The sequence below is a fragment of the Haliotis rubra genome, unplaced genomic scaffold (genome assembly GCF_003918875.1).
Source record: "Haliotis rubra isolate DU_JTF1 unplaced genomic scaffold, ASM391887v1 Scf31, whole genome shotgun sequence".
NCBI lineage: Eukaryota > Metazoa > Mollusca > Gastropoda > Lepetellida > Haliotidae > Haliotis > Haliotis rubra.
Genome location: NW_025766980.1, coordinates 1718124 through 1744668, shown reverse-complemented (window position 1 = coordinate 1744668; position 26545 = coordinate 1718124). Strand labels below are relative to the sequence as shown.

General features: G+C 40.2%; 1 protein-coding gene across 1 annotated transcript; it reads right to left on the bottom strand.

The window, feature by feature from the left end:
• Positions 1-1034: 1034 nt before the first annotated feature.
• LOC124283088 lies at positions 1035-26545 on the bottom strand. Its single transcript, XM_046719114.1, has 8 exons — positions 26488-26545; positions 13573-13606; positions 11646-12878; positions 8670-8858; positions 7455-7709; positions 5311-5514; positions 3406-3615; positions 1035-2525 (listed from the first exon to the last, which is right to left on the bottom strand). Exons 1-8 carry the CDS (start codon positions 26530-26532, stop codon positions 1696-1698), a joined length of 3000 nt encoding a protein of 999 aa, XP_046575070.1. The 5' UTR covers positions 26533-26545; the 3' UTR covers positions 1035-1695.

Genomic DNA, 26545 nt, shown 5'->3' with positions numbered 1-26545 from the left:
GATAACGTGATGTACTTTCAGTGTTTTCCAACCGAACTGCAGATAATGTGATGTACTTTCAGTGTTTTCCAACCGAACTGCAGATAACGTGATGTACTTTCAGTGTTTTCCAACCGAACTGCAGATAACGTGATGTACTTTCAGTGTTTTCCAACCGAACCGCAGACAACGTGATGTACGTTCAGTGTTTTCCATGACTGCGAGTTAAAACGGTTTTACTGTATTTACCAGTGTTATTTTGACAAAGCACTAATGAAGCCGTCACAATTGCCAAGATATGAATTTTCTTTTCGCAGTGATTGATTTTACATCAAACCATTGTAACACTGCTTGCACTCTAGTTGATCAGGCCAATCACTTCCATACAACAGATCAATCACTTCCATACAGCAGATCAATCACTTCCATACAGCAGATCAATAAACCAATCAGCTAACATCATTGTCTCAAAGCCTGCGTCAGTACCAGCAGGTCGCCATTCTTGAGAAGTCAGCAATGCCAAACAGACGCGGACAATGACGTGGACTGCACTGGAAGTTTGTTATTATTGATCTAAGACCATGCTTTCCTTGGGTCCCTGTTGGGCTTTCTCGAGATTGGGTAAAAGATGGCTTACATAAATGAATATTGTCCATTCTTAGATGAAGTCTTTGCACATCATCAAACAGTAAATCTGAAACGTCAGATTCTGTCTTCCCTTGAGTATATCTCATCGCAAGCTGCTTATAAGAATTGGTCTGCATTATGTCAATAACAATATGATTTAACATTGGGGTGGGAGTTTTGTCTATGGAGATCATCAAAGGCTCTGTCCAGGAGGTCGAAGTACCGTGTTTACGGGGACGGCACACGTTCGATTCATAGACGGAGACCCGAGAAGATCTGGGTTACAGTTGGTCTTCAGTAACGCATACTTGTCGTAGTTGCGACTGACGGGATCGTGTGGTCAGGCTCGCTGGCTTGGTTGACACATGTCACCGTATCCCAATTGCGTAGATCGAAGCTCATGATGTTTATCACTGGATGGTCTGGTCCATACTCGAATATTTACAGACCGCCTCCAAATAGCTGGAATATTGCTGAGTGCGGCGTTAAACAACCAAACAACCAATTATACCACTGAGGCTGATATTTAACTGACATTAATCTGCATCAGATCTAAACATCGATTTGATTAACATTATGACTTTCTTAAAATATCTTTGATTCATAAGAGTTTGCGACTGGCCATTATATTTGAGGCAAAATTATGTTAATAATAGAAGGTAAGAATGCATATCAGAGGTACATGGTAAATGTCCAGGGACAATGGGGTAGCCTAATGGTTAAAGCGTCCGCTCGTCACGCTGAAGACTTGGAGTCGATTCCCCACATGAGTACAACGTGTGAAGCCCATTTCTGATATTGTTGGAATATTGCTAAAAGCGGCATAAACACATACTTACTCATCCAGTTACTATTAAGTGTACATGGTTTCAGCCCTAAGTTGCAGTAGCCTTTTTCGACTCGGTACATATTCCACCTTACCTCTGTACATGTATGTTATTCACGCCACATGTGGCATTACAGCAATGTCTTTGTCTGTGACACCGGACATAGGCTTAACACATTGAATTCATCTGAGCATTCGAACCTAGGTCTTCGGCGAGAAGAGCGAAATCCTTACCCACTAGACTACCATCGCCGCCGCCTCATTTAGTTCCGAAACTTCATCGTGCATAGATCTGACAAGATCATCAATGTCATCGGAAACGTAATGAGGAACACACCAAGAATCCCTATACCAACAGCAGACTTTCTTTCGTCTTCAGCACTTTTGAACTGGGCAATTGTTTTTGTAAGGTTTTTGGTGTTTAGAATAAGCTCCCTTCTGATTTCTTCTGCCTTTCTCTTCACAACAAGGGGAGATAACTGACTTAGTCTTCCGGGCGGAATACAAGCACAACGACACACTTCTCTCGTCACACGTTGTGGGTTGTGGTCATCGGTCAGTTTGCTTTCCATATCTTTGCTAATGGTCGTTGGTCCGTATGGTTGAACACCTGTTGGATCGGTTAACTGTAGTAGTTCTGAAGATGCCAACGTTGAAGAAAAGGCTTGTGTTTCTAGCGCGGCCGTTTCAGTGTTAAACGGAGTCGGGTCTGTGTGAAAGGATGCTGACGTTGCTGTGACTGACGGCGTTGGCTCAGTGAGAAAGGATGTCGATGGTTCCGTAGTTGTTGCCATATTGTGCAATGGTGGTTGTGTTCCCGAAAAAGGGGTCGCTGTGATGGACGTCGACTCCACAGGGTCACTGCTGAAGACGGTAACGACTGTGGTCGCTGTTATGGATGTCGACTCCACGGGGTCACTGCTGAAGACGGTAACGACTGTGGTCGCTGTTGTGGATGTCGTCTCCACGGGGGCACTGCTAAAGACGGTAACGACTGTGGTCGCTACATCACTGCTGTACGACGACGTCACGACATCAGAGGCGTTACACTGGAACGTGCCGTGTTCGTCTATGTGACCAACAACATGGTTGCCTGGTAAAATGATGATAGATCACGTGGTGTTAAAAGGAACCTGAACATATGAATCTTATAATCAAACCTATCCTATTATGTTTACATATTGAGAGATTTAAAAAGCTCGAAGTTAAAGAACAAACTAAAAGCAAAATAGCAATGACGTATTTAAATGGATCATTGAAAATTTGTTCCGGGGCCAGGTTTTCAGGTGTGGTAATATTTTCGACGTAGATCTTAAGGTGAGTGTTATTTTACACCCAAATCAGTGTATTCCCGTGTTTTGGCCCCTGAGGTAAAAATATTAATTCACAGTGTTCTGCATGTGCGTAGTGTGCACATATTCTAGGCATTGTCGGGCGTACTTTTGAAAAAGAGTTTCGTTCATATTTCGAGAACTGCAACCAAACCTTGTGTCACAGTTCTTCTTGGTATTACATTAACACGTCTTCCAGAAGGAAATAGCCCCACTGCCTTGCAGATGTACACAATTATAGGACAAGGAATTATAGAGCCCCCAGATCAAGCCCCTGTGACTATCTTGTGGTGCCACAGCTATGCTGTACTGGCTTCCCCCGGCCCCGGGAATCTGTCAGCGATATGGAGACAGGTGCTTCAACAGCACGTTGAACACTATTCCACATACATTACGGTCTGTCTGATTATTGTGATGTATAGAGGAAGGGAAGGCTCACACAAACCTAGAAACATAAATTTGCCAAACCGGGATTCGAACCCATGTTGTTGTAAGGGATTAAGAAAGAGACTGGCAACAAGACTTTATAGCCTTAGCCAGAGATGTTAAATTGAGTTGCATATCCTACAATGTGTATTGGCAAACATTTCTTATGGGAGTAAAACATTCAAAACGAGTATTGAAATCAATTGTAGCACTTACTGATAGTGTCTGCTTCACATATAGATATCTTCTTATCATTACAGTGGACATCAAGCCATCCTCCATTCTCATGTAAATTCATTTGTGCGCATTGTTCAGACAGATGGTTCGGTTCTACTCCATACCAGTTGGTGTAGTTAGATACGGTACAGTCTGTCCACACGGCCGCAGTATTGTCACTGTCCCACAGGCCAATGTAGTAACGGTGGTCTGAAATAATACCACATTACAAGTACACGGAGCAAGTACTGTAGAGTGGATGTTCAACTCATCTATGGATGGTCCGACAGAACCATAGGAAATATTTAAACTTTATAATAACACAAGATTAGGCCACATAGACTAACATTTTTTAAATGGGTTGGTAGGGCGGATTTGATTTTGTTCTTGTAATATATTTATTTCTGATTTACTGTACAATGTTAGTCGAAAATTTGGAATGTCGGAAGCTGAGACGGATTTCGGAAGTCTGTCGGCTTTATACTCGCAAATATAAAAGTGAAAGAAATAAAAAAAAAAGGTCGGGCGGTAATGAGAAACAAGAAACTATGTTTATGTGGCCTTAGATCGACATATAAGAAACAAGAAACTATGTTTATGTGGCCTTAAATCAACATATAAGAAACAAGAAACTATGTTTATGTGGCCTTAGATCAACATATAAGAAACAAGAAACTATGTTTATGTGGCCTTAGATCGACATATAAGAAACAAGAAACTATGTTTATGTGGCCTTAGATCGACATATAAGAAACAAGAAACTATGTTTATGTGGTCTTAGATCGACATATAAGAAACAAGAAACTATGTTTATGTGGCCTTAGATCAACATATAAGAAACGAGAAACAATGTTTATGTGGCCTTAGATCGACATATAAGAAACAAGAAACTATTGTTATGTGGCCTTAGATCGACATATAATAAACAAGAAAATACAAATGGTGTATATATTTTTGCATATTTCACACTTATCCGTCTCTGAAAGCGTAACCATGCATAGATTTAATAACGGTATTAGAATACTCAATGCTTGGAAAGGTGAAGAATTCGGAGCTTATTTGCGGCTCCCTGCGAGGAGCACTCACAAAATTCCATATTCAAGCGGAATAAAAGTGGATCATATAAGTTGAATGAAATTGAAAATATTGTTACGTCTAATAATGCACCTTTCACCATATATTCATGATGACGTCTCCTTGACAATTTGGATGGTTGCAACATCAGTAGGAAATGCAATGCCCTCACAAAATATTTTTAATGTGAACAGTAAACAATGATGAAGCTATCACGTGCTGATATGAGCATCTGTCTATGATGTACATTACACTCACACGCTGTCGTGGCTTGCTGAACATCAGCGTCTATGCCCTGTGGTAAGCGGCAGAGAGGAATGGTGCAAAACGAAGTTGCAACACAATTTAATGGCAATCGAAATACATTTTCATCTCTTTGGAGACCTTATCTTGAGCAGAGCAACACTCCATGTGTGACGTCACTTCAACACGACAACCATGTTCGGTTGGTGCATCTACGGAAACGATACAATACTGCGACAGTAATAGCTCGGGCAATATCGAGGTTGTTACCACTTTGAGGAGCGCTGACACTGAAACCGCAACTACTAATGCTTTCTGATATTAATACTGAGCAATCAAATGAGTGATCGAGTGACATGGATATACCTCACGGTGTGTCATCTTCATGTACCGGGTTCGCTTCCCCACATGGGCACAATATGTGAAATCTTTTTCTGGTATCGGTCGCCGTGATATTGCTGGAATATTGCTAAAAGCGGCGTAAAAGACATTCAACAAGATGCAGGGGAAAGTCTGTTGAGTGCACATCGAATATGAAGAGACTAGAATAAGGTTTAGTTTGAAGAATGTGTTTGAGGACTAAATGACCTGTAGCTTCCAATTTAAGGTAGGTGTATAGTAACTCATTTTTTTCCTGAGTGTCGACCTTGACCAAGTGACCCCCCGTGTTCTGACAGTCGGTCATTCCCTCGGCCCATGTCTGGCGGGTGTCGGACATTCTCAGACACATTGTTGTGTTGGAATACGCTACATGCATGTAGCCGGAACTCGCCGGACACCCAGCGATGTCATCTGAAACAGACAAACGTACACATGCCTGTACACAGTGGGCTCTTTGTAAACTTCCCACACTATGTGACTCTGGGTCTTTGAATGGCATTTAGAAGTGATACACATAAGAAAGATAATTTTTATGGATGTCAACGTCTTTATTTTGAGGAACACATCGAGTATATCCTTACTCCTTAATCAGGTGAATGAATGGTATGAAGTGTGTCCACTGTTCATCACCAATCAACACTACTAAAATGTTAAATGTTGGTTTCTATTCAACACTACTTAACTGTTAAATGTTGGCTTCTATTCAACACTACTTAACTGTTAAATGTCCACCATCGGAATTGAGAACAGCAGTGCATCGACGACGCATAGAGCCTATCAACGTGCAAGGAAGGCTTGTGGGATGTCACGCCAGATTCTCTCAAGTTCTGTTGCAAGGTCAAGGACGTTATCTGGCGGATGAGGAAGACGGCGTAGACGTCGATTCATCTCTTCCCAAACATGCTCTATCGGGGAGAGATCCGGTGAATTTGCAGACCAAGGCAGTAAGTCAACGTTGTGGTGTTGCAAGAAATCCATAGCAACCCTTGCCGTATGAGGGCGGGCATTGTCCTGTTGGAATGTGAACCAAGGGCCATGACGTTGCAGAAAAAGAATTGCCACAGGTCGAAGAATCTGATCCCTGTAGCCCACACCAGTTAAGTTGCCCTGAACAATCACCAAAGGAGTTCTTTGGCGTGCTGTTATTCCACCCTAAATCATCACGGAACCACCACCAAAGCGATTCCTGTCCAAGACACAGGCCTGTGCATAATGTTCTCTCACGCGTCTATAGGCACGTTGACGTCCATCACTATGGGAAATGTTAAACCTGGACTCATCTGTTAAAACAACATTTCTCCACCAAACCAAGGGTCTGCGGACATGATTTCGGCACCACATTCGGCGAGCTTGTCGATGACGTTGTGTCAGGATAGGCCGTATGGCGGGACGTCGTGGTCTGATCCCGTCATGACGTAAACGTTGTCGAACTGTGTTGGGTGGATACGGCGAAGTCCTGGGATGGTTCGGGCAGTCATCACTGCAGTCTGAAACCTGTGGCGAAGATGGGTCACCCTTATCCATATGTCCTGTCTTGGCGTTGTTACACGTGGACGTCCAGAACGTGGCGGATCGATGACGTCATTTGTGTTCTGGTAGCGTCTCACCAGTGCAGAAATGGTGTTCCGGTGGCAGTGGAAATGTGCAGCCACTTGTCGTTGAGACATTCCCCAACGGACCATCCCAATGGCCTCATGACGTTGTGCAGACGTGAGCCTTGGCATGCCATGCGTTTCAATAGCCGTTTGATTTTTTGAACGATCGCAAGGGCAGGGGTTGAGCTTTCCAAAGTGACAGTATTGTGTGGCATTCATTTGCTCTGTTTCTCTTTCCCGGAATGCACGTGCAACAACGTATTGCACGTCTCAAGGACGAACCCACTGCCGTCACGGAACGTGGCACGTGCATGCATGTTGGATACATGTCACTAATCTCTGAGTTTAAATCCTTATGTGTCTACACAGGTTTGATCAATTTAGATTTTAAATTTTTGTATGCACAGTTTCTTTATGTGCCTAGTATACATTCCTGTGAAAATTCGGCCAGTTAGTTGCCAAACGTTTATGGATGAATATCAGCTATAACACCGGGTGTTCTGCAGAAGGTTAGCCATGTCCTAGAAACGTCAGTGTTTGGGACTGACCCTTTCATTGTGCGTTGTTTACTGCTTCAAAACAACTAATTCCAGTAAAGTGTCACGCATAACAAATTGTTCATTGAACAAGCAACATCATTGATAAACTGCGCTTTTCCAAAGTAAATCCTGCTTTGTGATCGAGATATAAAGATAATATATTTGGCTTTGGCAACATAAACCCTATCCATTCTATGATGGCGTGAAACATACGTACCATTACACATAGTGTTGACTATTGTCGTAGACGTTGGATCAAGAAGAACCTTTTCGCAGACATACGAGTTGTTGACGGCGCAGTTGAAGTCGTCCCATTGGAACTGAACCGAGGACAGAAGTTGGGCACACGTTCCAGAGTTATCAGGTTGATTGGGATACCAGTCAGTGTAGTTTGAACTCTCTCCATCCGTCCACTCCCACACATCGTACTTCTGGAGCCCAATCCACGCACCTATAGATGGGATAGCTGGAACTAAAAAAAAAACAGGAGTGCATCGCCCATTATTCACATGGTGAGCACAACGGTTTTCCGTCTCCCGGACTATTTCTATTGTAATAATAACGCGTGTTATTTTAATGGAAGTAATAAATCATACGTGAAGGTGAAATTCACGACAGAAAAAAATCGTACTTCATAAGGAATCTCTGCTTACACAAGGTGCAGAGGAGGGCCCAGCGATCTGAGTGATGACATGTTCGTAAATTCCTCACTTCATCATACACTTACGACAGTCGTAACGCTACGATCACTTTTTGGAACAGGCTCTCTTTGCGCTAAGATAGTCGTAAGTACCATACATTGACATTAACTTGTGACTATCTTAGCGCTAAGAGAGCTTCGAAAATCTAGGCCTTGGGCCCAGTCCCCAAAGCGATCGTAGCGCTAGGATGATTGTAACTTCCATACTTGAACATAGACTTACGACCACGACTCATACCTTTTCTCGTAGCATTCGTGCTCCCTATGTTACAGTATAGGAGGCACGAATGCTACGAGAAAAAGTACGAGATCTTAGGCTGACGAGAGCTTTGTGAAACGGGGCCCCGATGAACACAACACCTGTTGCACGAGAACTATTGCAATTTGTCCGATGTATTAGTAGCATGTTCTGGAACAAGGCCGTGGCTTCACTGGTTGGATATTAGTATGTACCTCATTGGAAGGCGGTTGTACATATGCACGGTTTGGGAACAAAGTTTAACATATTTTTGGTGTGTTGATACTAACCCCGCAAACAGCAATAGTACAGTTATATGACGCCGGTCTGTTAAGAATCGTTAAATTCCAAATGGCGGTTATGGCTCATCACAGAACCGGATAGCGAACGGGTGCATTTTCTGGGACGAGTATCCGCAGTCGTCTGAGGACATTGTAAAAAGTGCTGGATTCTTACACGTACATTAAAGTAAAAAGTGACGTTCCAGACATTACCGGTATTGGTCACCAAATTGACCACAGCAATGTTCTTCTGCTCAGTGTCCAACTTGACCAGGCGATCTCCGCTCGCCAAACAAGCATCCTTGGCCTTTGTCCAGGACAATACTGTGGTGTGGACCTTCAAACAGAGACTCGGCACACTCAAATACTGGTAACCGTCACTGACTGGACAGGTCACAGGGTCTGGAATGACAAGAATGACTTTCATTCAAAAACTAATGTGTGACAGTATGATATACATGAGGAATTATTATTGTAATCTGATAAGAGCGTACGCCAATTTGAGAAATTGACATGCTCCATCCAATGATTATTTACAGGTCACCGTGACCTAATTGTTATTATACTGAGTGTTTCACTCACTACAAGATATTCGACAGACACAATAAGGTGTTGCTAGGTAAATGTTATTATCACTGAGTTTATTGCTAGTACCTGTATTTCCTGTTGCCATTGTAATTGCCCAGCAGCAGAAAGTTCAGTTCAGGTTATTCGATTTCGATGTTTAATGGAATTACATTTTATATTTGTAAAAATGCCCAATAGCTTCAATATGTTCGTTTGTATAATGATTTGTTAGGACATTAAATGGCGTAAATCATGGCATAACATGCTAAAACCTTTTGTCGATCGCGCGCATCGATTAATCGCTATTAAAGTCATCGTCAAAACATACTGACTGATACTTGGCGACGTCAACACCAGGACCCGGGTCGTTCAATTAAAGCTTTAAATTTGGGCAAAGCTATTTTCTGTGGAATAGCATCAATGTAGTCCATATGTGCAAAGGTGTGGAAACTGGTAATATTACCTTATAATCTCAGCAATGATGTGGAAGCAGTCAGTATGAACAATGATATGGAAGCAGGCAGTATGGACAATGAGGTGAAAGCAGGTGGTATGAACAATGATATGAAAGCAGTCAGTATGAACAATGATATGGAAGCAGTCAGTATGAACAATGAAATGGAGGCAGTCAGTATCAACAATGATATGTAAGCAATGATATGGAAGCAGTCAGTATGAACAATGATATGGAAGCAGGTGGTATGAACAATGATATGGAAGCAGTCCGTATGAACAATGATATGGAAGCAGTCAGTATGAACTATGATATAGAAGCAGGCAGTATGAACAATGATATGGAAGCAGGTGGTATGAACAATGATATGGAAGCAGTCCGTATGAACAATGATGTGGAAGCAGTCAGTATGAACTATGACATAGAAGCAGGTGGTATGAACAATGATATGAAAGCAGTCAGTATGAACAATGATATGGAAGCAGTCAGTATGAACAATGATATGAAAGCAGGTGATATGAACTATGATATGAAAGCAGTCCGCATGAACAATGATATGAAAGCAGTCCGTATGAACAATGATATGAAAGCAGTCCGTATGAACAATGATATGAAAGCAGTCCGTATGAACTATGATATGGAAGCAGTCAGTGGTATGAACTATGATATGGAAGCAGGTGATATGAACTATGATATGAAAGCAGTCTGTATGAGCAATGATATGAAAGCAGTCCGTATGAACAATGATATGAAAGCAGTCCGTATGAACTATGATATGGAAGCAGGTGGTATGAACTATGATATGGAAGCAGGTGATATGAACTATGATATGAAAGCAGTCTGTATGAACAATGATATGAAAGCAGTCCGTATGAACAATGATATAAAAGCAATCAGTATCAACAATATGAAAGCAGTCAGTATCAACAATATGAAAGCAGTCAGTATCAACAATATGAAAGCAGTCGGTATGAACAATGATATGAAAGCAGTCAGTATGAACTATGATTATGGAAGCAGTCAGTTTGTACAATTATATGGAAGCAGTCAGTGTCAACAATATGAAAGCAGTCAGTATCAACAATATGAAAGCAGTCAGTATTTACAATGATATGGAAGCAGTCAGTTTGTACAATGATATGGAAGCAGTCATTATCAACAATATTAAAGCAGTCAGTATCAACAATATGGAAGCAGTCAGTATGAACAATGATAATGGAAGCAGTCAGTATTTACAAGGATATGGAAGCAGTCAGTTTGTACAATGATATAAAACCAGGCAGTACGAACAATGATATGGAAAATAGGTGGTATGAGCAATATGATCGATAATATTGAAGCAGACAATGTCTTAACTTGTTCCTTCACTTGACTGAGTGCTAGTCTTCGTTCTGCTGCATTCATGGCATCTATCGCTATACATTTGTGACCTCTCATATCACACATAGCAACTGTTGGAATACATTTTAACTAGCAACAACATTTGCGTATTCTTGTGTAAATAATCCTAAAGGAAATTAATGTTCAACCGCCAAGGCTATTCCTTGAAATGTTTGAGAATGTTTGTCCAAGATGCACGAGTAGGGGCATTGTAGTGACATCCCAGTGGACCAGCTGAATGTAGAAGCAACACCTTCAGTGATGAGCCAGGATACCCAGGAGAAGCGGTGACGTACAGACAAATTAAGAAACTGTGGTGATCTGTGATTCGAATCTATCTGGTTTCTGGTTAGACTAACTAACGCCTAGTCTCTGAATACATGTAATTTTGATAGTAACAAATAAACCCATTTAAACTGAAAAGGAGCTCCTGTCAGATGGGATATTCAGAACCTGAGGAAATCTAGACTTGCTTCACTTAGGGCATAGCATTGCAGGTAGGGCTAGGCAGAGGGAGAATAATGTGGTTCAGGGACTATGAGAGTTTCTGGTCTATCCTATGTAATCCAGATAGGAAAGCAGCCAAACTATTAGTGTTAATCTCTAAAGCAATACATGGAACTTTCGGGTCTAGGCTAACTGCCCCCCGGACAACTGCCCTCTGGCTATCTGCCCCCCGTCCATTGTGCCCCCCGGACAACTGCCCCCTGGGTAAATTGCCTCCCGGACAACTCCCCCCCCCATCATAACAAAAACACACAAGCTAAAAGTAATAGGAACCTTCTTACCTAGATTTGCTCCGCCGAAATAGCCATGAAGTGCGCCAGATGGAACGTGAAAATGATTGTAGATGATAGTGAATGGAACACTACTGGCCAAATTCACGGTGGTGCCATTTGGCACGACACCTGTGACTTGAGACATGTTACAGCACTGGCTTGTTTCGTTAACTGCTATCATCACGAACTGTATGGAAGCAGCAAGCTCATCGATGTGGTCGCTTGGAGCCACCAAGGTAATGTGTTCAGAAACCATGGTTGATGAGCTTTCAACGTAGAGGTTGTAAGAAGTCAGGAAACGTTCAACTGGTGGCATTGGCATCATCATGGGATGAGCTAGGGATGATACAATTGTATGAGCACCAACGGATGACGTCACTCCTAGCATGACGACTTGTACTGGCTTATTTGTCGTCATGCACGTCAAGGAATTACTTTCAGGAACGTCCAGAAAGTCGCCGGCACTTAGCAACATCTTCGTGTTTCTCGCGAGAGATACCAATGTGTCATTAGATGCTGCAACGACTCTGTACATAGATCCTGCTGTGTAACTAGGCAACGCGTAATTATTTCCATAAAGGTCAACCGGTAGAAGCATCGTCTCCAGAAACGGCAACGCAGAGAACAAACTGGCGAGGCCAGAAACAACTGCAACTGGTGCCGAACTTGTAACCGAGGTACCGGTCAGATCCTGGTCGCACCGCACTCCCCATACGTCAAGGCTGTTGAGGGTGAAGGTCAGCGAGTGTCCGGTGGTTACTTCAGTATCCATGTTGACACATTTACCCGGCCTTGGAAATTTGAAGTGGACATCGACAGTGGTGGCATCATCGTAGGCTGTTACCAGGATATATGAAGCATATCTGCCAGCAGGGTCGTGAGACACGGCTATATAGGTAGTTGATGCTGAATGTTTCGGGATGGCCGTGTATCCTTGTGACACATTAGCGTATTTGTTGATACATCTGACGGTTACGGCAGCACTGGCAGATACGATGATGCCATTAGGTTCAATAATCAAACTATTCCAGTGTTTCATGTATTCAGGTAAGGTGACATTCAGTCGTCCATTAGAACCAATACGATGGTTGGTCATATAGGTATGTCCAGGTGATGAAATTGTGACTAAAGTGTTTGCCGGTCCACTGATTGTAAAGAGTATATATGACACAGACATGTCAGGGAACTCATCCTTTTCGGCAAACATCACAGCAAATTCTGTACCCGTGAAATCTGCACAGCCTGAAAGAAGAAACTGTGGGAGTGAATATTGGTCAATATGTGATTGTTCATGGTCTGTCCTAAGCATTACCTCTTGGTGAGTACGGGGGTATTATGGCCAGTTTACTCTCAAAACCTCAGAATACTAGGATCAACCCGTAACCATAAAGTTTGTTCTATATTGTACTTCCCAACTTCTAAAATGCCACTCAAAGAAAGAAGTTGACCCGTTACCAAACCGGGTATGTGTACATACACACCGCTGGCATGGGTAGTCGCTCATGCTATCAGTCCTCATGCTACAGTAACTTGGAGTGCCTTGTTTGTGACAGGCAAACTGGTGCCAAATAGTTCTTTACAGAATATTACAGGACAGATATGTCTGTAGGTTGGCGCTCAGCTTCCATTTTCTTTTGGTACAAGGGCGGTGGGGTAGCCTAGTGGTTAAAGCGTTTACTCGTCACGCCGGCTTCGATTTCCCACATGGGTACAAAATGTGAAGCCCATTTCTGGTGTCCCCCACCGTGATATCGCTGGAATATTGATAAAGGCGGCGTAAAACTAAACTCACTCATTCTTTTGGTACCAAGCTTATCTGGGAGATGTCGAGTTTGCTTACTTGTCGAGATGCAGTAGCGTCTCCATGTCACGCGATCACTAAACGGAGAGTAAAATCCATTATTAGAAAACTATTTTAATATCTGAAATATCTTACCGGCAAAGGTGGCCAAGAGGGATACTCCCAGTACCTGAGAACAAATAAAAAAATATATATAATATTTCATCATTACCGTGTCCCATGTAATTAAACAAACCACGACACGAATATTAGGTGTTGTCCAGGATCCTGCTGATAGTCCATCACCTTTGATTTATATGTCGATAGGAAACCATCATTTGTGATTAAACTCATTGTGGCGGCACACATTGTAAGTTACAACTTGATCTGATACACGAAAGCACGTTTGTTTGTTTTAAATTTCACTTTATTTTGTTTCGTTTTGTTTTCAGTGAGTGTTTGGGTTCAACGTCAGACATATTTGCGTCATTCTTGTACTTGATTCTCTCCTCTTTCCTCCTCAACCACCATATTGTTTGTGTTTCTTACGTGTATGTGTCCGTACTGTGTCACTTCACGTACTCTTATTTTGACTCTTCATTATAATTCTATTCACTTGATGTCTATGGCCTCTCAGACGTAGAACCATTACTGTTTTAATTTCACCATACAGTAAATTACTTTGTTAATGCTTAGGGCGTATTGACTGATTCGGTCTGCAGATTCTCGTTACAAGGCTGTAGAAGATGATCACCACTCTTAAGTAAGAAGTGGCAGACACTTCAGATCCAGGTCCAATGCTTCAATACACTGGTGTTGTTATTTACGACATAAACGACATGAACACATTGATTTGCGCCCGTGTCATATTCTATTCAAGCATTTGTGACAACAATAACTCGACGGGGGATTAAAAAGACGCGCATTCTAAATGAAGAAGGGATTAGCATTAGAAGAGCATTAGAAGATTTTCCCATGCTGATGAATACGGAGTTGTTTGATTTCCATTTTCCATAGAATCATCCGTTTTGCCTCGCAAATGTCATGCGACACATATAACGCACGTGCGTATGCACGTACACTCACGTGTATTGGCGTGTGAGAGTCATGTATTAAGACACCATTATCAACCACACTTCCAGTGGTGCCTGGAGCAACTGAAACTTCAAGTCTTGTATACAAGAATCACCATCAATTACTTATCCCCGGGTCAAACGACCCTCTTGTTGTCCTGGCACGCCTACAGATCGTGGTTAGGAGAATGTTTTAAATGAGGGACAGGAACAATGTGGACAGACGACGCCTTTATTGCAATGTATGCCACGTTTTGGTGCAGATACTAACACCGTTATCAAGCAAGTGAAATCTACACCGAAACGTTGCATCCATTGCTATAAAGTTCCTGTTCATCATACCAGCTTCTAAATGCCACTCAAAGAAGATATGAAATGATGTTTGTAATATACAAGGGGGACTATATACGTATAGAGCCCAACGCACATAGAACTAATATTGTTTCATTGTCTTACAACCCAGTCCACTTGTAGTTCTACGATCTCTCCATGAGGTCACGCCAGGGTGAGGGTTAAATCAGTCGCTGATCTGTTAACTAGGGCGGTATGGGGGACATGGATTCTAGCTTGGTCTGGGTATCATGATCCAGGCCTTATTACTGGTCACGAGCCTAAAATGAAGATCTCTCGGTTGCCATTATTTCTGGTTAACATCACAGAGGTGCTGAAGGACTAATGACACAATGCATGTTACACAAGCGGGGTGTTATATACAAAATTATTCGCGTGTATTGTGGACAAAATATCAAGTTTATGGCCGAACACTGTTAGTTTTTGTTCATACACAAACCCACGAATACGGTATTGTTGCAACGAGAGATATATAGTTGGAAAACGAAAACTGAGTGCATGGGTGCTTCGCAATGGCTTCCGTGTACAGAAAGGAATGGAAGTGTAACTCAATAACTTTCTCATTTGTAACCATCTACCATCCATTTCCCTTGACGAGGCACCTTTCGGAGAGCATGCGAAAAAGTGAAAGTACCAATATATCGCACTATCGTAGAGAGGAGCGTAAAGTCACCTTGTGAAATACGTCAGAATAAATTCTAAAAAGGCACTTATGGAATCCTTCATTTTTCACTTCGGTGACACATTGCCTTGAAATCTGAGTTGTATTTCGCCAGACATTGGCTGTGTTACAAAGTTCTGAGTCGAACGATAAAGTGTATGAATATTTATGTTTCTGAAATTGCTGCGGAAACGAGGCGTTTACTGGAGCGTTGGTATTCAATATATTTGTACTAGTATCGTAGCGAGGACTGCCAGGTTTGATCAACAATTGACTTTGATCTTTAAAGTCATTGTTGTACACATCCGGGGGGTAAAGCGCCTCATTCATCAAAAGAACTTTCACCGGAACTTTATATTTATTTGGAATGAAGGCAAAACAGCAAACTAATTAAGTTTAAAGACGAGTAAGAAATCAGCTTAGATTAACAGACCAGAAACAATGTTTATACCAATAGCGGGTCGTGAAACGCTTGGACGGTTGCAGACTCAATGATTAAAAGCACGAATAAAACAATCTCAATTGAGTTCGTAGATACATGTGCGTGCGTTCATGCCTGTGTGTGTGCGTACGCGCGCGCCTCTGTGTGTGTTTGTGTGACCTTTGGCAGGCCGGACTAAGGCCGGTTATGTGTTCCAACGCCATGAAATATTATGTTTGTTTTAAACAAGCTCCTACATAATTATTATTATCTATACTATTCACACTTTGCTAAGGATCAAATCATTGATTCAACAGAAAACTGTGATGTGGGGTCTAATTTGGTTTAAATATCTAAGCGTATTGTAAGCATGGATCCTAGGTTTCAGTATGTCACTGCATCTTGTGGATCCCATACCTGCTATTGACAGGTGTTGTGTACTTGTCAATGATTTGCAAAATGGTTGATTGGTGCCATGAAACCCATTTTTTATGGTAACTCATGTATCAAGTGCATAAGGTTAGATTAAAGTGGTTGTTTGCCTAAAGAGGGGTTACCATATCATTATTTATTTAGTTTTAAATGGATACAATTTCAAATTATAAATCTATGTTTAAGTAAAGTTGGGAATTTTTGTGATCCTTAGCAGATCGTGAGTAGTATATTATTACATGAATGCAGTGCTAATTAATTGCAATTGCTATAAATGAAGATTTAAATTAACTTTTACATAAAATATAAGACAATACCACCTGCAGCTACATTACGTCTTTGAGTGGAATTGTTAGAAGTTGGGAAGTACAATATCGAGAAACTTAATGGCTAACAACGTCTTTTGTTTCGTGACGTTTCTGTACACATTGCTGTACCGTTGTCAAACGGGGGACAACAGTAAAAGATTCGGGATCGAAAGAAGTTGTTAACCACTAAATTTTTCGATAAAGTGCAATATTTTAAAAAATATAATAAATTGAAATAGAATAATATATACAAAGCATCTAAGCCGTTTCATCCAGTTACATATGAATAGATTTGATAAATTCTCCCCATAATCTGGGACTAAATTGCATAATCCGTAAGTTCTGAGCCGTTGTTCATTTCCATTCTGAATAGTGGGTTGTGGTGACGTGTACATCTTACCAGACAAAAGCAATATTTGGAGCTATCTACGCCAAAATCATGAGTCAATGCCATCATTTGTAACTTAGTTCGTTTTCAAATAAAATGGAAAGATTTAATTGATAATGTTCAAACTAAAGAACTGTTATGGTTGAACCAATATCTGATAAATGCAAATGGGTCACGTGTGTACTTATCTCGTGTGTACGTAAACGCATGTGACACCAATTAGCTTTCACACACACACTCACTCACACATAGATTAACACACACATTAACACGCTACCAAACACACAGATTAATACATAATTAACCCAAACAGACACACGCACGCACGCACACACACACACACACACACACACACTAATAATACACACGCGCGACATGACAAGGCCGGTAAACACATAATTGTAAGCGGTACATTCCCAGTTTTAGTTGTACCGAGTTGTTTGTGCCACACCCCCGTTGTGTGCGGACATATCATCATCCATTTGTGTCAAGATCGCTTAGTTAATTTGAGTCAAAATCGGGTTTCAATCGACTTGCAGAAACAACAATAAAGAATTGGTAGGTGTCATGAGTGGTGCTCGCTTTACGACGTAAATTGTATTAAAAACGCAAATTGTAATACTTGCAGCAAATTGTAATAAACTTGACGTAAATTGTAATAAAACGTAAATTGTAATAAAAGTTGACTTAAATTGTAATACGCAAATTGTAATAAAATTGACGTAAATTGTAATAATTTTCGTTGCGGTAAAATGTAATAAATATTTACGTAAATTGTAATAACAGTTTTAATCACTCGTAAATACGTGGGTGTTTGTTTTCGTTGCACTTCATACATCAGATAAGCTTGTTAGGGCGATAACTCAAGAAAGAATGATGGATTTTGTTCAAATTCGGTACCAATGTATATTGGCGAGATTCACCGACACAAGAGTGTGAAATGGAGTGACCTTGAGATAATTGTCAAGGTCACAGCAAAAATCTGAGGGTTTTGCCAATATAAAGATTGTTAGCGCGATAACCCAAGAAAGAATTGACAAATCTTAGCCAAATGACGAAAATGATATTCGTCCTGATATATACTCTCCCAAAAAAGAAACGCATCATGAAAATAGCAATTTCATGTAGCAATGAATTAAAACGTGATTCATTTTCACAAAAGGTTTTGCTCTGTTTATGAGTCCTATGGTGTTTATGTTTGAAACATCACAACAAAACGCACCATCCGTAAAATACCCGTATGTAACAGCATGATTTTCAATTTCGGCGTGTAGTGTCACAGAATACACAATTCACATGCAATGCACGTGAAAGTTGGGGAGCATGGCTGTACAGCCCCCAGGAGTTGAAAAGTATCGGAAACTACGAAAGTGTCCTATGATCGGGGATAGTAATGTACGTAGCGCCGTGAGCAGGCAATGTGCTTGGATGTGAGCGCCATATAAGCGGACTATTACTATTACTAGATACCAAATGGGAGATCGTTTTCCATTTTCTGCAAATTTGCAAGAAACATAATACTCCAATGTTGTGATGACTAATATCTCGTTAACCACATTACCCACATGAAATTTTGGATATGACTTTGCAAATGATTCCTTCAAAATAAAATGGAAGCTTTTTTCAAACATTGGACATCGAGAATATAATTAGTTTGACTACTTTTTTCAACGCCCCTCGTAAAATACTGCTAAAAGAAAAGAGAACGTCTAAGGAAAAAAGCATTTCGATCTCTGAATACTTCTGAGCTATTTAAGTGCAAAAAGCAAAGGAATAAAGTAAATAATCTAAAAAGAATAGCCAAGGGAAACGTTTAATCTATTTTTTGATAACCATTTATCACCTCAGTCTACTCAATCAGGTGGTTACTACTCATCGGGACCCATTCCCCTTCTTGTCACTGATGATTCTGGGATACCTTCAGTTTTACAGATTTGGATAAAGCTCAAACATTAAATGAATATTTTGTATCTGTTTCAAATGTTACTGATGGCGGCAAGACTTTGCCACCTGTTAGCCATCGCTGTGTTAACAGTATAACAAATGTCATTGTAACCGAAAAGGAGGTATCTGATAAGACCTTACCAGCAAACAAATCTAGTGGACCTGATGGCATTAACATGAGAGTGTTAAAACGAATTTGTACATCTATAGCTGAACCTCTTTGTTTGTTGTATAATATATCACTGAGTGACTGTATTTCCTACATTGTGGAAAACGGGTAATGTTACTCCTATTTTGAAAGGAGATGCATCCCTCCCAACTAATTACAGACCTATTAGTTTATTATCTATCCTTGGGAAAATCCTTGAAAGAATAATGGTAAAGCATGTGCACGACCATTTCCATGAACATAACATTTTAAGTAAATTCCAGTCAGGTTTTACTGCTAGTCATTCTACTACATCTCAACATAGACATTTATCATAATATATGCTCAGTCCTAGATACTCACCACCCTTTACTGTATGCTGTTTTTGTGATATTTCAAAGTTTTTACAGGGCATGGCATAAAGGTTTATTGCACAAATTAGAAAATGATGGTGTTCGTGGAAACGTACTTAGTTGGTTAACTAACTATCTATCTGGTCCCGGTTGTTCAATACTCGGTTATCTTAACCGCCGAGTTAACTCTAACGGCCGGTTAAATCCTTAACCGGCCGTTAGGTAACCGAACGTTAAATATGCGTTGTTCAAAACATGGTTAGTCATGCCGTTAGCTAACGTCGCCGTCAAAGTTTAAGTGTGGTTAACGTCACTGGTTAGCTTCCATATATCCCATAGTTCCGTTTTCTGTTTACTTCCGGTTTACCAAAAATGGAAACACAAAATGTCGCCTGCACCCCAAGGAAAAAAAAGAGAAGTCGAAATTTCTGCTGACGAAGAGAATGTAATCCAGTCAATGGTTGAGGGCATGCGAATGTCGTAGCGTTACGAACATTTTGTATTGGAACACAAGGTTCCAGCCGTTTGCATAATTTATATTTCAAAGACATATGATCCCAGCTCTGTGTGGGACTTACTTCAATTCCAGCAACAGAAAAGACATTTTAATGAAAAACTATAGCGCAGCTATAGATAAAATATGATGAATCCATGAAAATAATATTAATATTAGAAGCATGTTGTCCGTGGATAGAAAATGTATATATATTACACACAGAGTTACGCTTAGACGGCTTTAATGAATCTTTGAATTCCCACAAGACCTATCGCTCACTTTTCTCCTTAAATTGTCATGACTGTATGGCCAAGTCGTGAAGATGCTATCAATATCATTTATTAATTATTTGCCAAGTCTGTCAAAATTGTAATGTATGAACACACATTGCCTAGTAGGCTGCAAGAGTTGTATGCTCCCCAGGGGAGTTGAGATTGACAATACGATGTGCCGTTGAGATTGACATCCAGTGAACGAGGGAAAAACAAAGCGCCTTTGAGCAGCTGAGCTGAGCTGGATATCGGCGCTATACAAATGCTAGCATAATAATAATAATAATTGCCAAATCTTTTAACATCAAACAATATAGATGTTGTGAAATTAATACCATAGCTTTATCTGAAATATACATTCAATACCAATAGAAACTTAATATGTTTACTAGCACCACTTCGCAAGTAATCAAATTGTAATCGTACTATAGGCCCCAGGGCCAACACTGCTGAAATTATTATATTATAAAATATTATCAGACTCTTTACTTTTTGACAGGAATCTCATGAATAATACTGTGCAATATCGTCATTATCTGAACGCCTTGACTGACGCATATTCCGGAAAGATGTCTTGAAAACATGAAGCTGCGTCTAATTTATAGATGAACAGAATTTCCTCGATACTCATTAATCAGATGAACCTTCATTTTAGTTAAATTCACAAGTGACTGCAGAAAATGCATAATTTTTGTTAATGACTTCACGATCGGAAAACATATATTATATTTCATGAGTGCATTATAGAACTGGCTGCAACGATTCGACAGAGAAATACATGTATATGGACACTATTGGGACGCTGGTAACTGTCATCACACATTATTTGACGACATTTCTCATGGTTTGAATATAGCCGACTTTATAGAAGATAAATATCAGTTTTACAACACAACTGCCTAAATCTTGGTATTTTCGGAACCAGAGAAGGGATATGCCGATATTTAGGTCGTTAACCCTAGCATATTATGGTCACGAATATAATTTTCTATTTATTACCGAAGTCTTTAATTGCGGAAATTACGCGATAATCTACTTTCCAACAAAGGCAGGCTCCCCGTCATCGTTGTATTTAGAAGGCGGCTTCTTAAAGCAACGTGACGTCATAACATTGTTCATGATGTCATGTCACCATGACAAAGTGATAGTTTACCCGGTGCATATCGCATCAAAACAAATTATTATTATGATATCCTCAGTAAATGTAACTTAAAATTCCTCCTCATAAAAATACAATAATATGTAGTAATATGATGAAGAAAATAATACGAACCAGGTTAAACTATGACAACGCAATGTATGAATGTATGATCGAAACATAAATCATAATAAATCACATATGATTAAAACATTAAATTTAACTTCAAATATGTCATTGCGTCAACATTGAAAATAATTCGAAAATGAAGAAAAGAAACGTACATTTCAAAGCGTAAACAAACAATATCCTGTTATTTTGGGATATGCTATGAAGAACTTCAAAATGTAATAGAAATAACATTAAATTATTGAAAGCTATTGCTCGTAAAATATATCCTTGCGTCAACATCGAAAATAACTCCATCATGAAAAAACAATTAACTTTAATTTTCGAAACATACACAAATAATCTCTGGCTTTTTAAGACGTGTCACGACTCACGAATAATTTCACAGCTGGTAGAATTAACATGAAATTATAGAAACCATATGCTAACAAAAATTTGAAAGTTAGTAATGACGAAGCGTTTGTCACAAACATAGTTATTACCCCCGCCACATGTCGATATCTGAATGTCGCAATTATCCTCTGTCTGACCTTGATACAAAATGCGAACAAATTCCATCCATTAGGGTTTGGAGATATCTCAATAATACTCGCTGTGACCTTGAAAATAATCCGAAGGTCACTGAATTCGAGTGGCGTTAGACGATACTCCCAACGCATGTTGGTACTACCTTTAAGCAAAACATATTAATTCTGTCTTGTATTTTCGCACTAAAAAGTTAGACATGTGCAAAACACTTTTCACTGTGAACTTAAAATGAGCACAAGTTTCCCAATCAATTGGTGTTGGGGGAATCCCGCCAATACACCTTGATATAAAATTGGATCAAAATCTATTAATACATTCCTGAGTTCGCCGCTACCAAGCTTGGCATGTGCAAAACTGTTACACCTTCTGCTGTGACCTTTAAAAATGACCCTCAAGGTCACTAAATTCAAGTGGTGTCGGTAAATCTCCAATCTCCAGTCAATAAACCTTGGTACCAAATTTGAACAAAATCCATCATTTCTTTCTCGAGTTCTTTCAGTAAACAGAATGGGGAGTCATTTGAACAAGCGATTGTAGTTTTGAAATTGCTTTTTTGTGCAGTTTAATATCTAAGTTTGATTCTAGCCGACTTCTACCAATCTCAAACATAGCATATTTTGTTTCCTGAAGTTTGTGATGCATTTTATTGCAGATTTTACGTTTTTGGGGAGTACCAAGCCAAGATATACAAAGTCTCACAAAATGGGATCGTGGAGGCTGCAACATAGCAAAACCAATTTGCTTGAGGCTGACAGATAATATTTAGAAAAATAAAACATAAAAACAGCTGCATTTGTATCATATTCTAGGTGAGGCTGACTACTATTTGAACGTCCCTCGTAGTTATACCCGTTAGAACACCCACCCACCTCTCCGACTCTACATGCATGCAAGTGTGTTAGATATACCCGTTAGAAACCCACCCCTACCTACCCCCACCCCCACTTTATATGTATGCATATCAAAACCCTCAAAAGATATTTGCGAAAAGACATGATACAGAGGACAGTATATATCGATTATATATCAGGACGAATATCATTTTCGTCATTTAGCTAAGATTTGTCAATTTTATCGCGCTAACAATCTTTATATTGGCACAACCCTCAGATTTTTGCTGTGACCTTGAAAATTATCTCAAAATTGAATCAAAAATCTATTAATACTTTCCCAAATATATACCTTGGTACCAAATTTGAAACAAAATCCATCATTCTTAATTGAGTTATCGCCCTAATAAGCTTATTTGATGTATGAAATGCAACGAAAACAAACACCCGCGTATTTACGAGTGATTAAAACTGTTATTACAATTTACGTTAACATTTATTACATTTTACCGCAACGAAAATTATTACAATTTACGTCAATTTTTATTACAATTTTATGTATTACAATTTACGTCAATTTCTATTACAATTTACGTTTTTATTACAATTTACGCCAAGTTTATTACAAATTTGCTGCAAGTATTACAATTTGCGTTTATATTACAATTTACGTCGTAACAGGCTTATCATCCATGATTATGTTTACATTAAGTTTTAAACGATGGTAGCGTAGCGATCGGCAAAGCAGGCGTGGTAGGGTGCACCGAAATGTCCGGCCCTTGTCATAGTAGTGTATTGTACTGTGAATAGGGCTGCGCAATATAACCGGTTTACCGGTATTTTACCGGTTCAGACATGAAAACGATACGTATTGCGATACGCTGATCGAAAACCGGTATTTTGACATGCATTCGGAAAACTTCGTAACACTCGGAAATCTTCGGATATTTCCGTTTTTTAATTGTTCTTTCCCTGTTTCATTAGTGCCAAATGTTACTTTCATTTTATTTTGTCATGATTAAAAGTTTTATTAAAGGTTAATCAATCATAGTGGATTTTGTTGTGTTTATAAATAGTTTTGTTAAAAATAATTCTTGCAATATATTGCAATACATATCGCAATATATGCTTCCGCATCGCAATATATCGCAATATGAACATTCTCTGCAATACCCACCCTTAACTGTGAAACGTTTTGAGTCGGGGTCATCTCAAAAACAATATTTTTTAATCTTTAATCCTCGTAAAGACAAGAGGGCTCGTGGTTAATATGCAGTAACTATAGCTTGTCAAAAAGTATTTCACATATTAGGTACAATATAATCCATTTATTATGAAACTGCCAGCTATACACTCAGGGGCAAAAGAAACGATACCATATTATTGAGGCTAATTAATATAAGATGACAAAAGATAAACAGAAAATTAATGTTGCAATTAGAAGACAAATAGGTGAGGAGCATGGAAAATCAAATTCATTAATCGAGGCCAATAATTGTTTGAGATAGTTGCAAAAAAACACATAATATTCATATGTCCTGTATTCGATCACTCTAGTACGATGAGATACGTCAATGTCTGTGACACAGAGACACTCCTGCGCGTCAATATCGAGTGTGATTCCCCACATGGGTATAATGTGTTAAGCCCATTCTGGTGTCCCCCGCCGTGATATTGCTGGAATATTGCTAAAAGCGGCGTAAAACCAAACTCACTCACTCACTCACTCAATATCGAGTGTGTGATCACCACCGGCATCGATGCAGGCTCTAACACGATGTCGAACAGATGAGGTCAGACGTCTGATCACGTGAGGAGGTATCCTGTTCCACTCCTCCCTCAAAGCCTGGATGAGGGTTCACTGGGGCGACCTGTCTGGCACGAATCTGTCTCCCAAGATGGTCCCACAAATGCTCAACGGGTGAAAGATCCGGAGAGCGTGATGGCCATGGCAGGACAACAACGTTGTGGCGTTCAGAAAGCCTTGAACACGTTGAGCTGTGTGACATGGGGCGTTGTCCTGATGAAATACGGTTCTTGGATTCTGTTGTAGGAAGGGTAGAACAACTGGCCGAAGGACTTGGTCGATATAACGCTGCCCATTCAAATTCCCATCGACAACAACCAGATCCGTATTTCTGTCACCACATATTCTTCCCCACACAATAACGCCACCACCGCCAAACGGCTCAACCTCCTGCGCAGCAACTCACTCTGCGTCTATGCACTCGTATCCTGCCGTCGGTCTATTCAAGGTATCTGCTCTCATCAGTAAACAAGACTCTGTCCCAGCTTGAACGATGTGTGCCCATCTCACACGTAGACGTCGATGTAGGCGCCTCTGCTACACCACGCTAGGGTCTGTAGGCTGACACCATGCTGACGAAGTCTCCTGGACACCGTCCTTCGGCTGATACGATGATCCAGCGCAGTCGATGCTGATGATGTCACTGTGAAGAATCGGTTGCGCAAAATGCAGGGTACGCAAGTAACGGTCTTCAGCTGGGGTCGTGACCCGAGGTCTGCCACTCATCGGCCTGTCCTGTGTCCTGCCTATCTGTCTGTAACGGGTCACCAGCCTGGTTATTGTCAATCGGCTACAACCGAAGATCCTGGCGACGTGATTGTGGGTAGCGCCAAGCTGAATCATGCCAATTGCCCTTTCTCTCTCTTCTTGCGATAATCTCGGCATGGTCGCAAATGTAATCGTAAAATGTGGATGTCCAAAAACATTTTCACGTGCTTTTATACGAATATTGTCTCGTGTGTCATGTGTGCACGTGCACGAAACTATCGTGAATAAGTTCACTTTTCTGGGTTCTTGCTTTGCACGTGCATCGCTGTTTCATTGAGTCAGCTTTGTTGCGTTCGGTTGAATGTTTCTAGCCATAAATACTCAAAATATCAAAGTCCAAACACAAATTATCATTTTAAAAAGTTTGGTATTGTTTCTTTTGCCCCTGTGTATATAATATGAACATTTGGGATACACAATATTATCAATTTAAAGCTTAAGGTTTTGGTGTGATATGGAGAAAAATACTAAAACTTTCTGAACACTAATACTTTAACCTAAATGTTAAAATCATAAAACCTCTTTTGATTCCATCATTGACCCTTCGCAGCTAAACCTTTCCGGAATGAATACATCTTGAGGGAATGGATTTTGAGGAAGGATTATTCTTTTAGACAATCGGTTAGTTTCTCTGTGTAGCTCCAGATCTTCTTTTATAATTGAGCTGAATCGTTTCGTCTAATTTTACATCGTATTCAGTTCCCCAAAGAAAATAATAATGGCATCTAAAGCTAAGTCTGATAAACTTATCAGGGTTTTTTATCCAGTTCATATCAGTCATGTTCGCGGCGCTTTTTAACATCTAGCAAAACGTTCAGTGATCAGATTGATCATTGTTTTCTCCGCTACACAATAGTGTCTATGAATATTCAGTATAACCCATTTTCCCCCTTTCTTATCAGTAGTAGAAGAAATCTGAACACAAGAAATATACATATGTATGACGAGAAATGATCTCCCGGGCCGATATCCAGGAATCAGTCTGACTTATCTGCCTACAACAGAGAATTATAGACGTACTTACCCTGAGGAGAAACATGTCCTCCACCATTGCGATGTGAGCCATCATCTGATAATCAAAC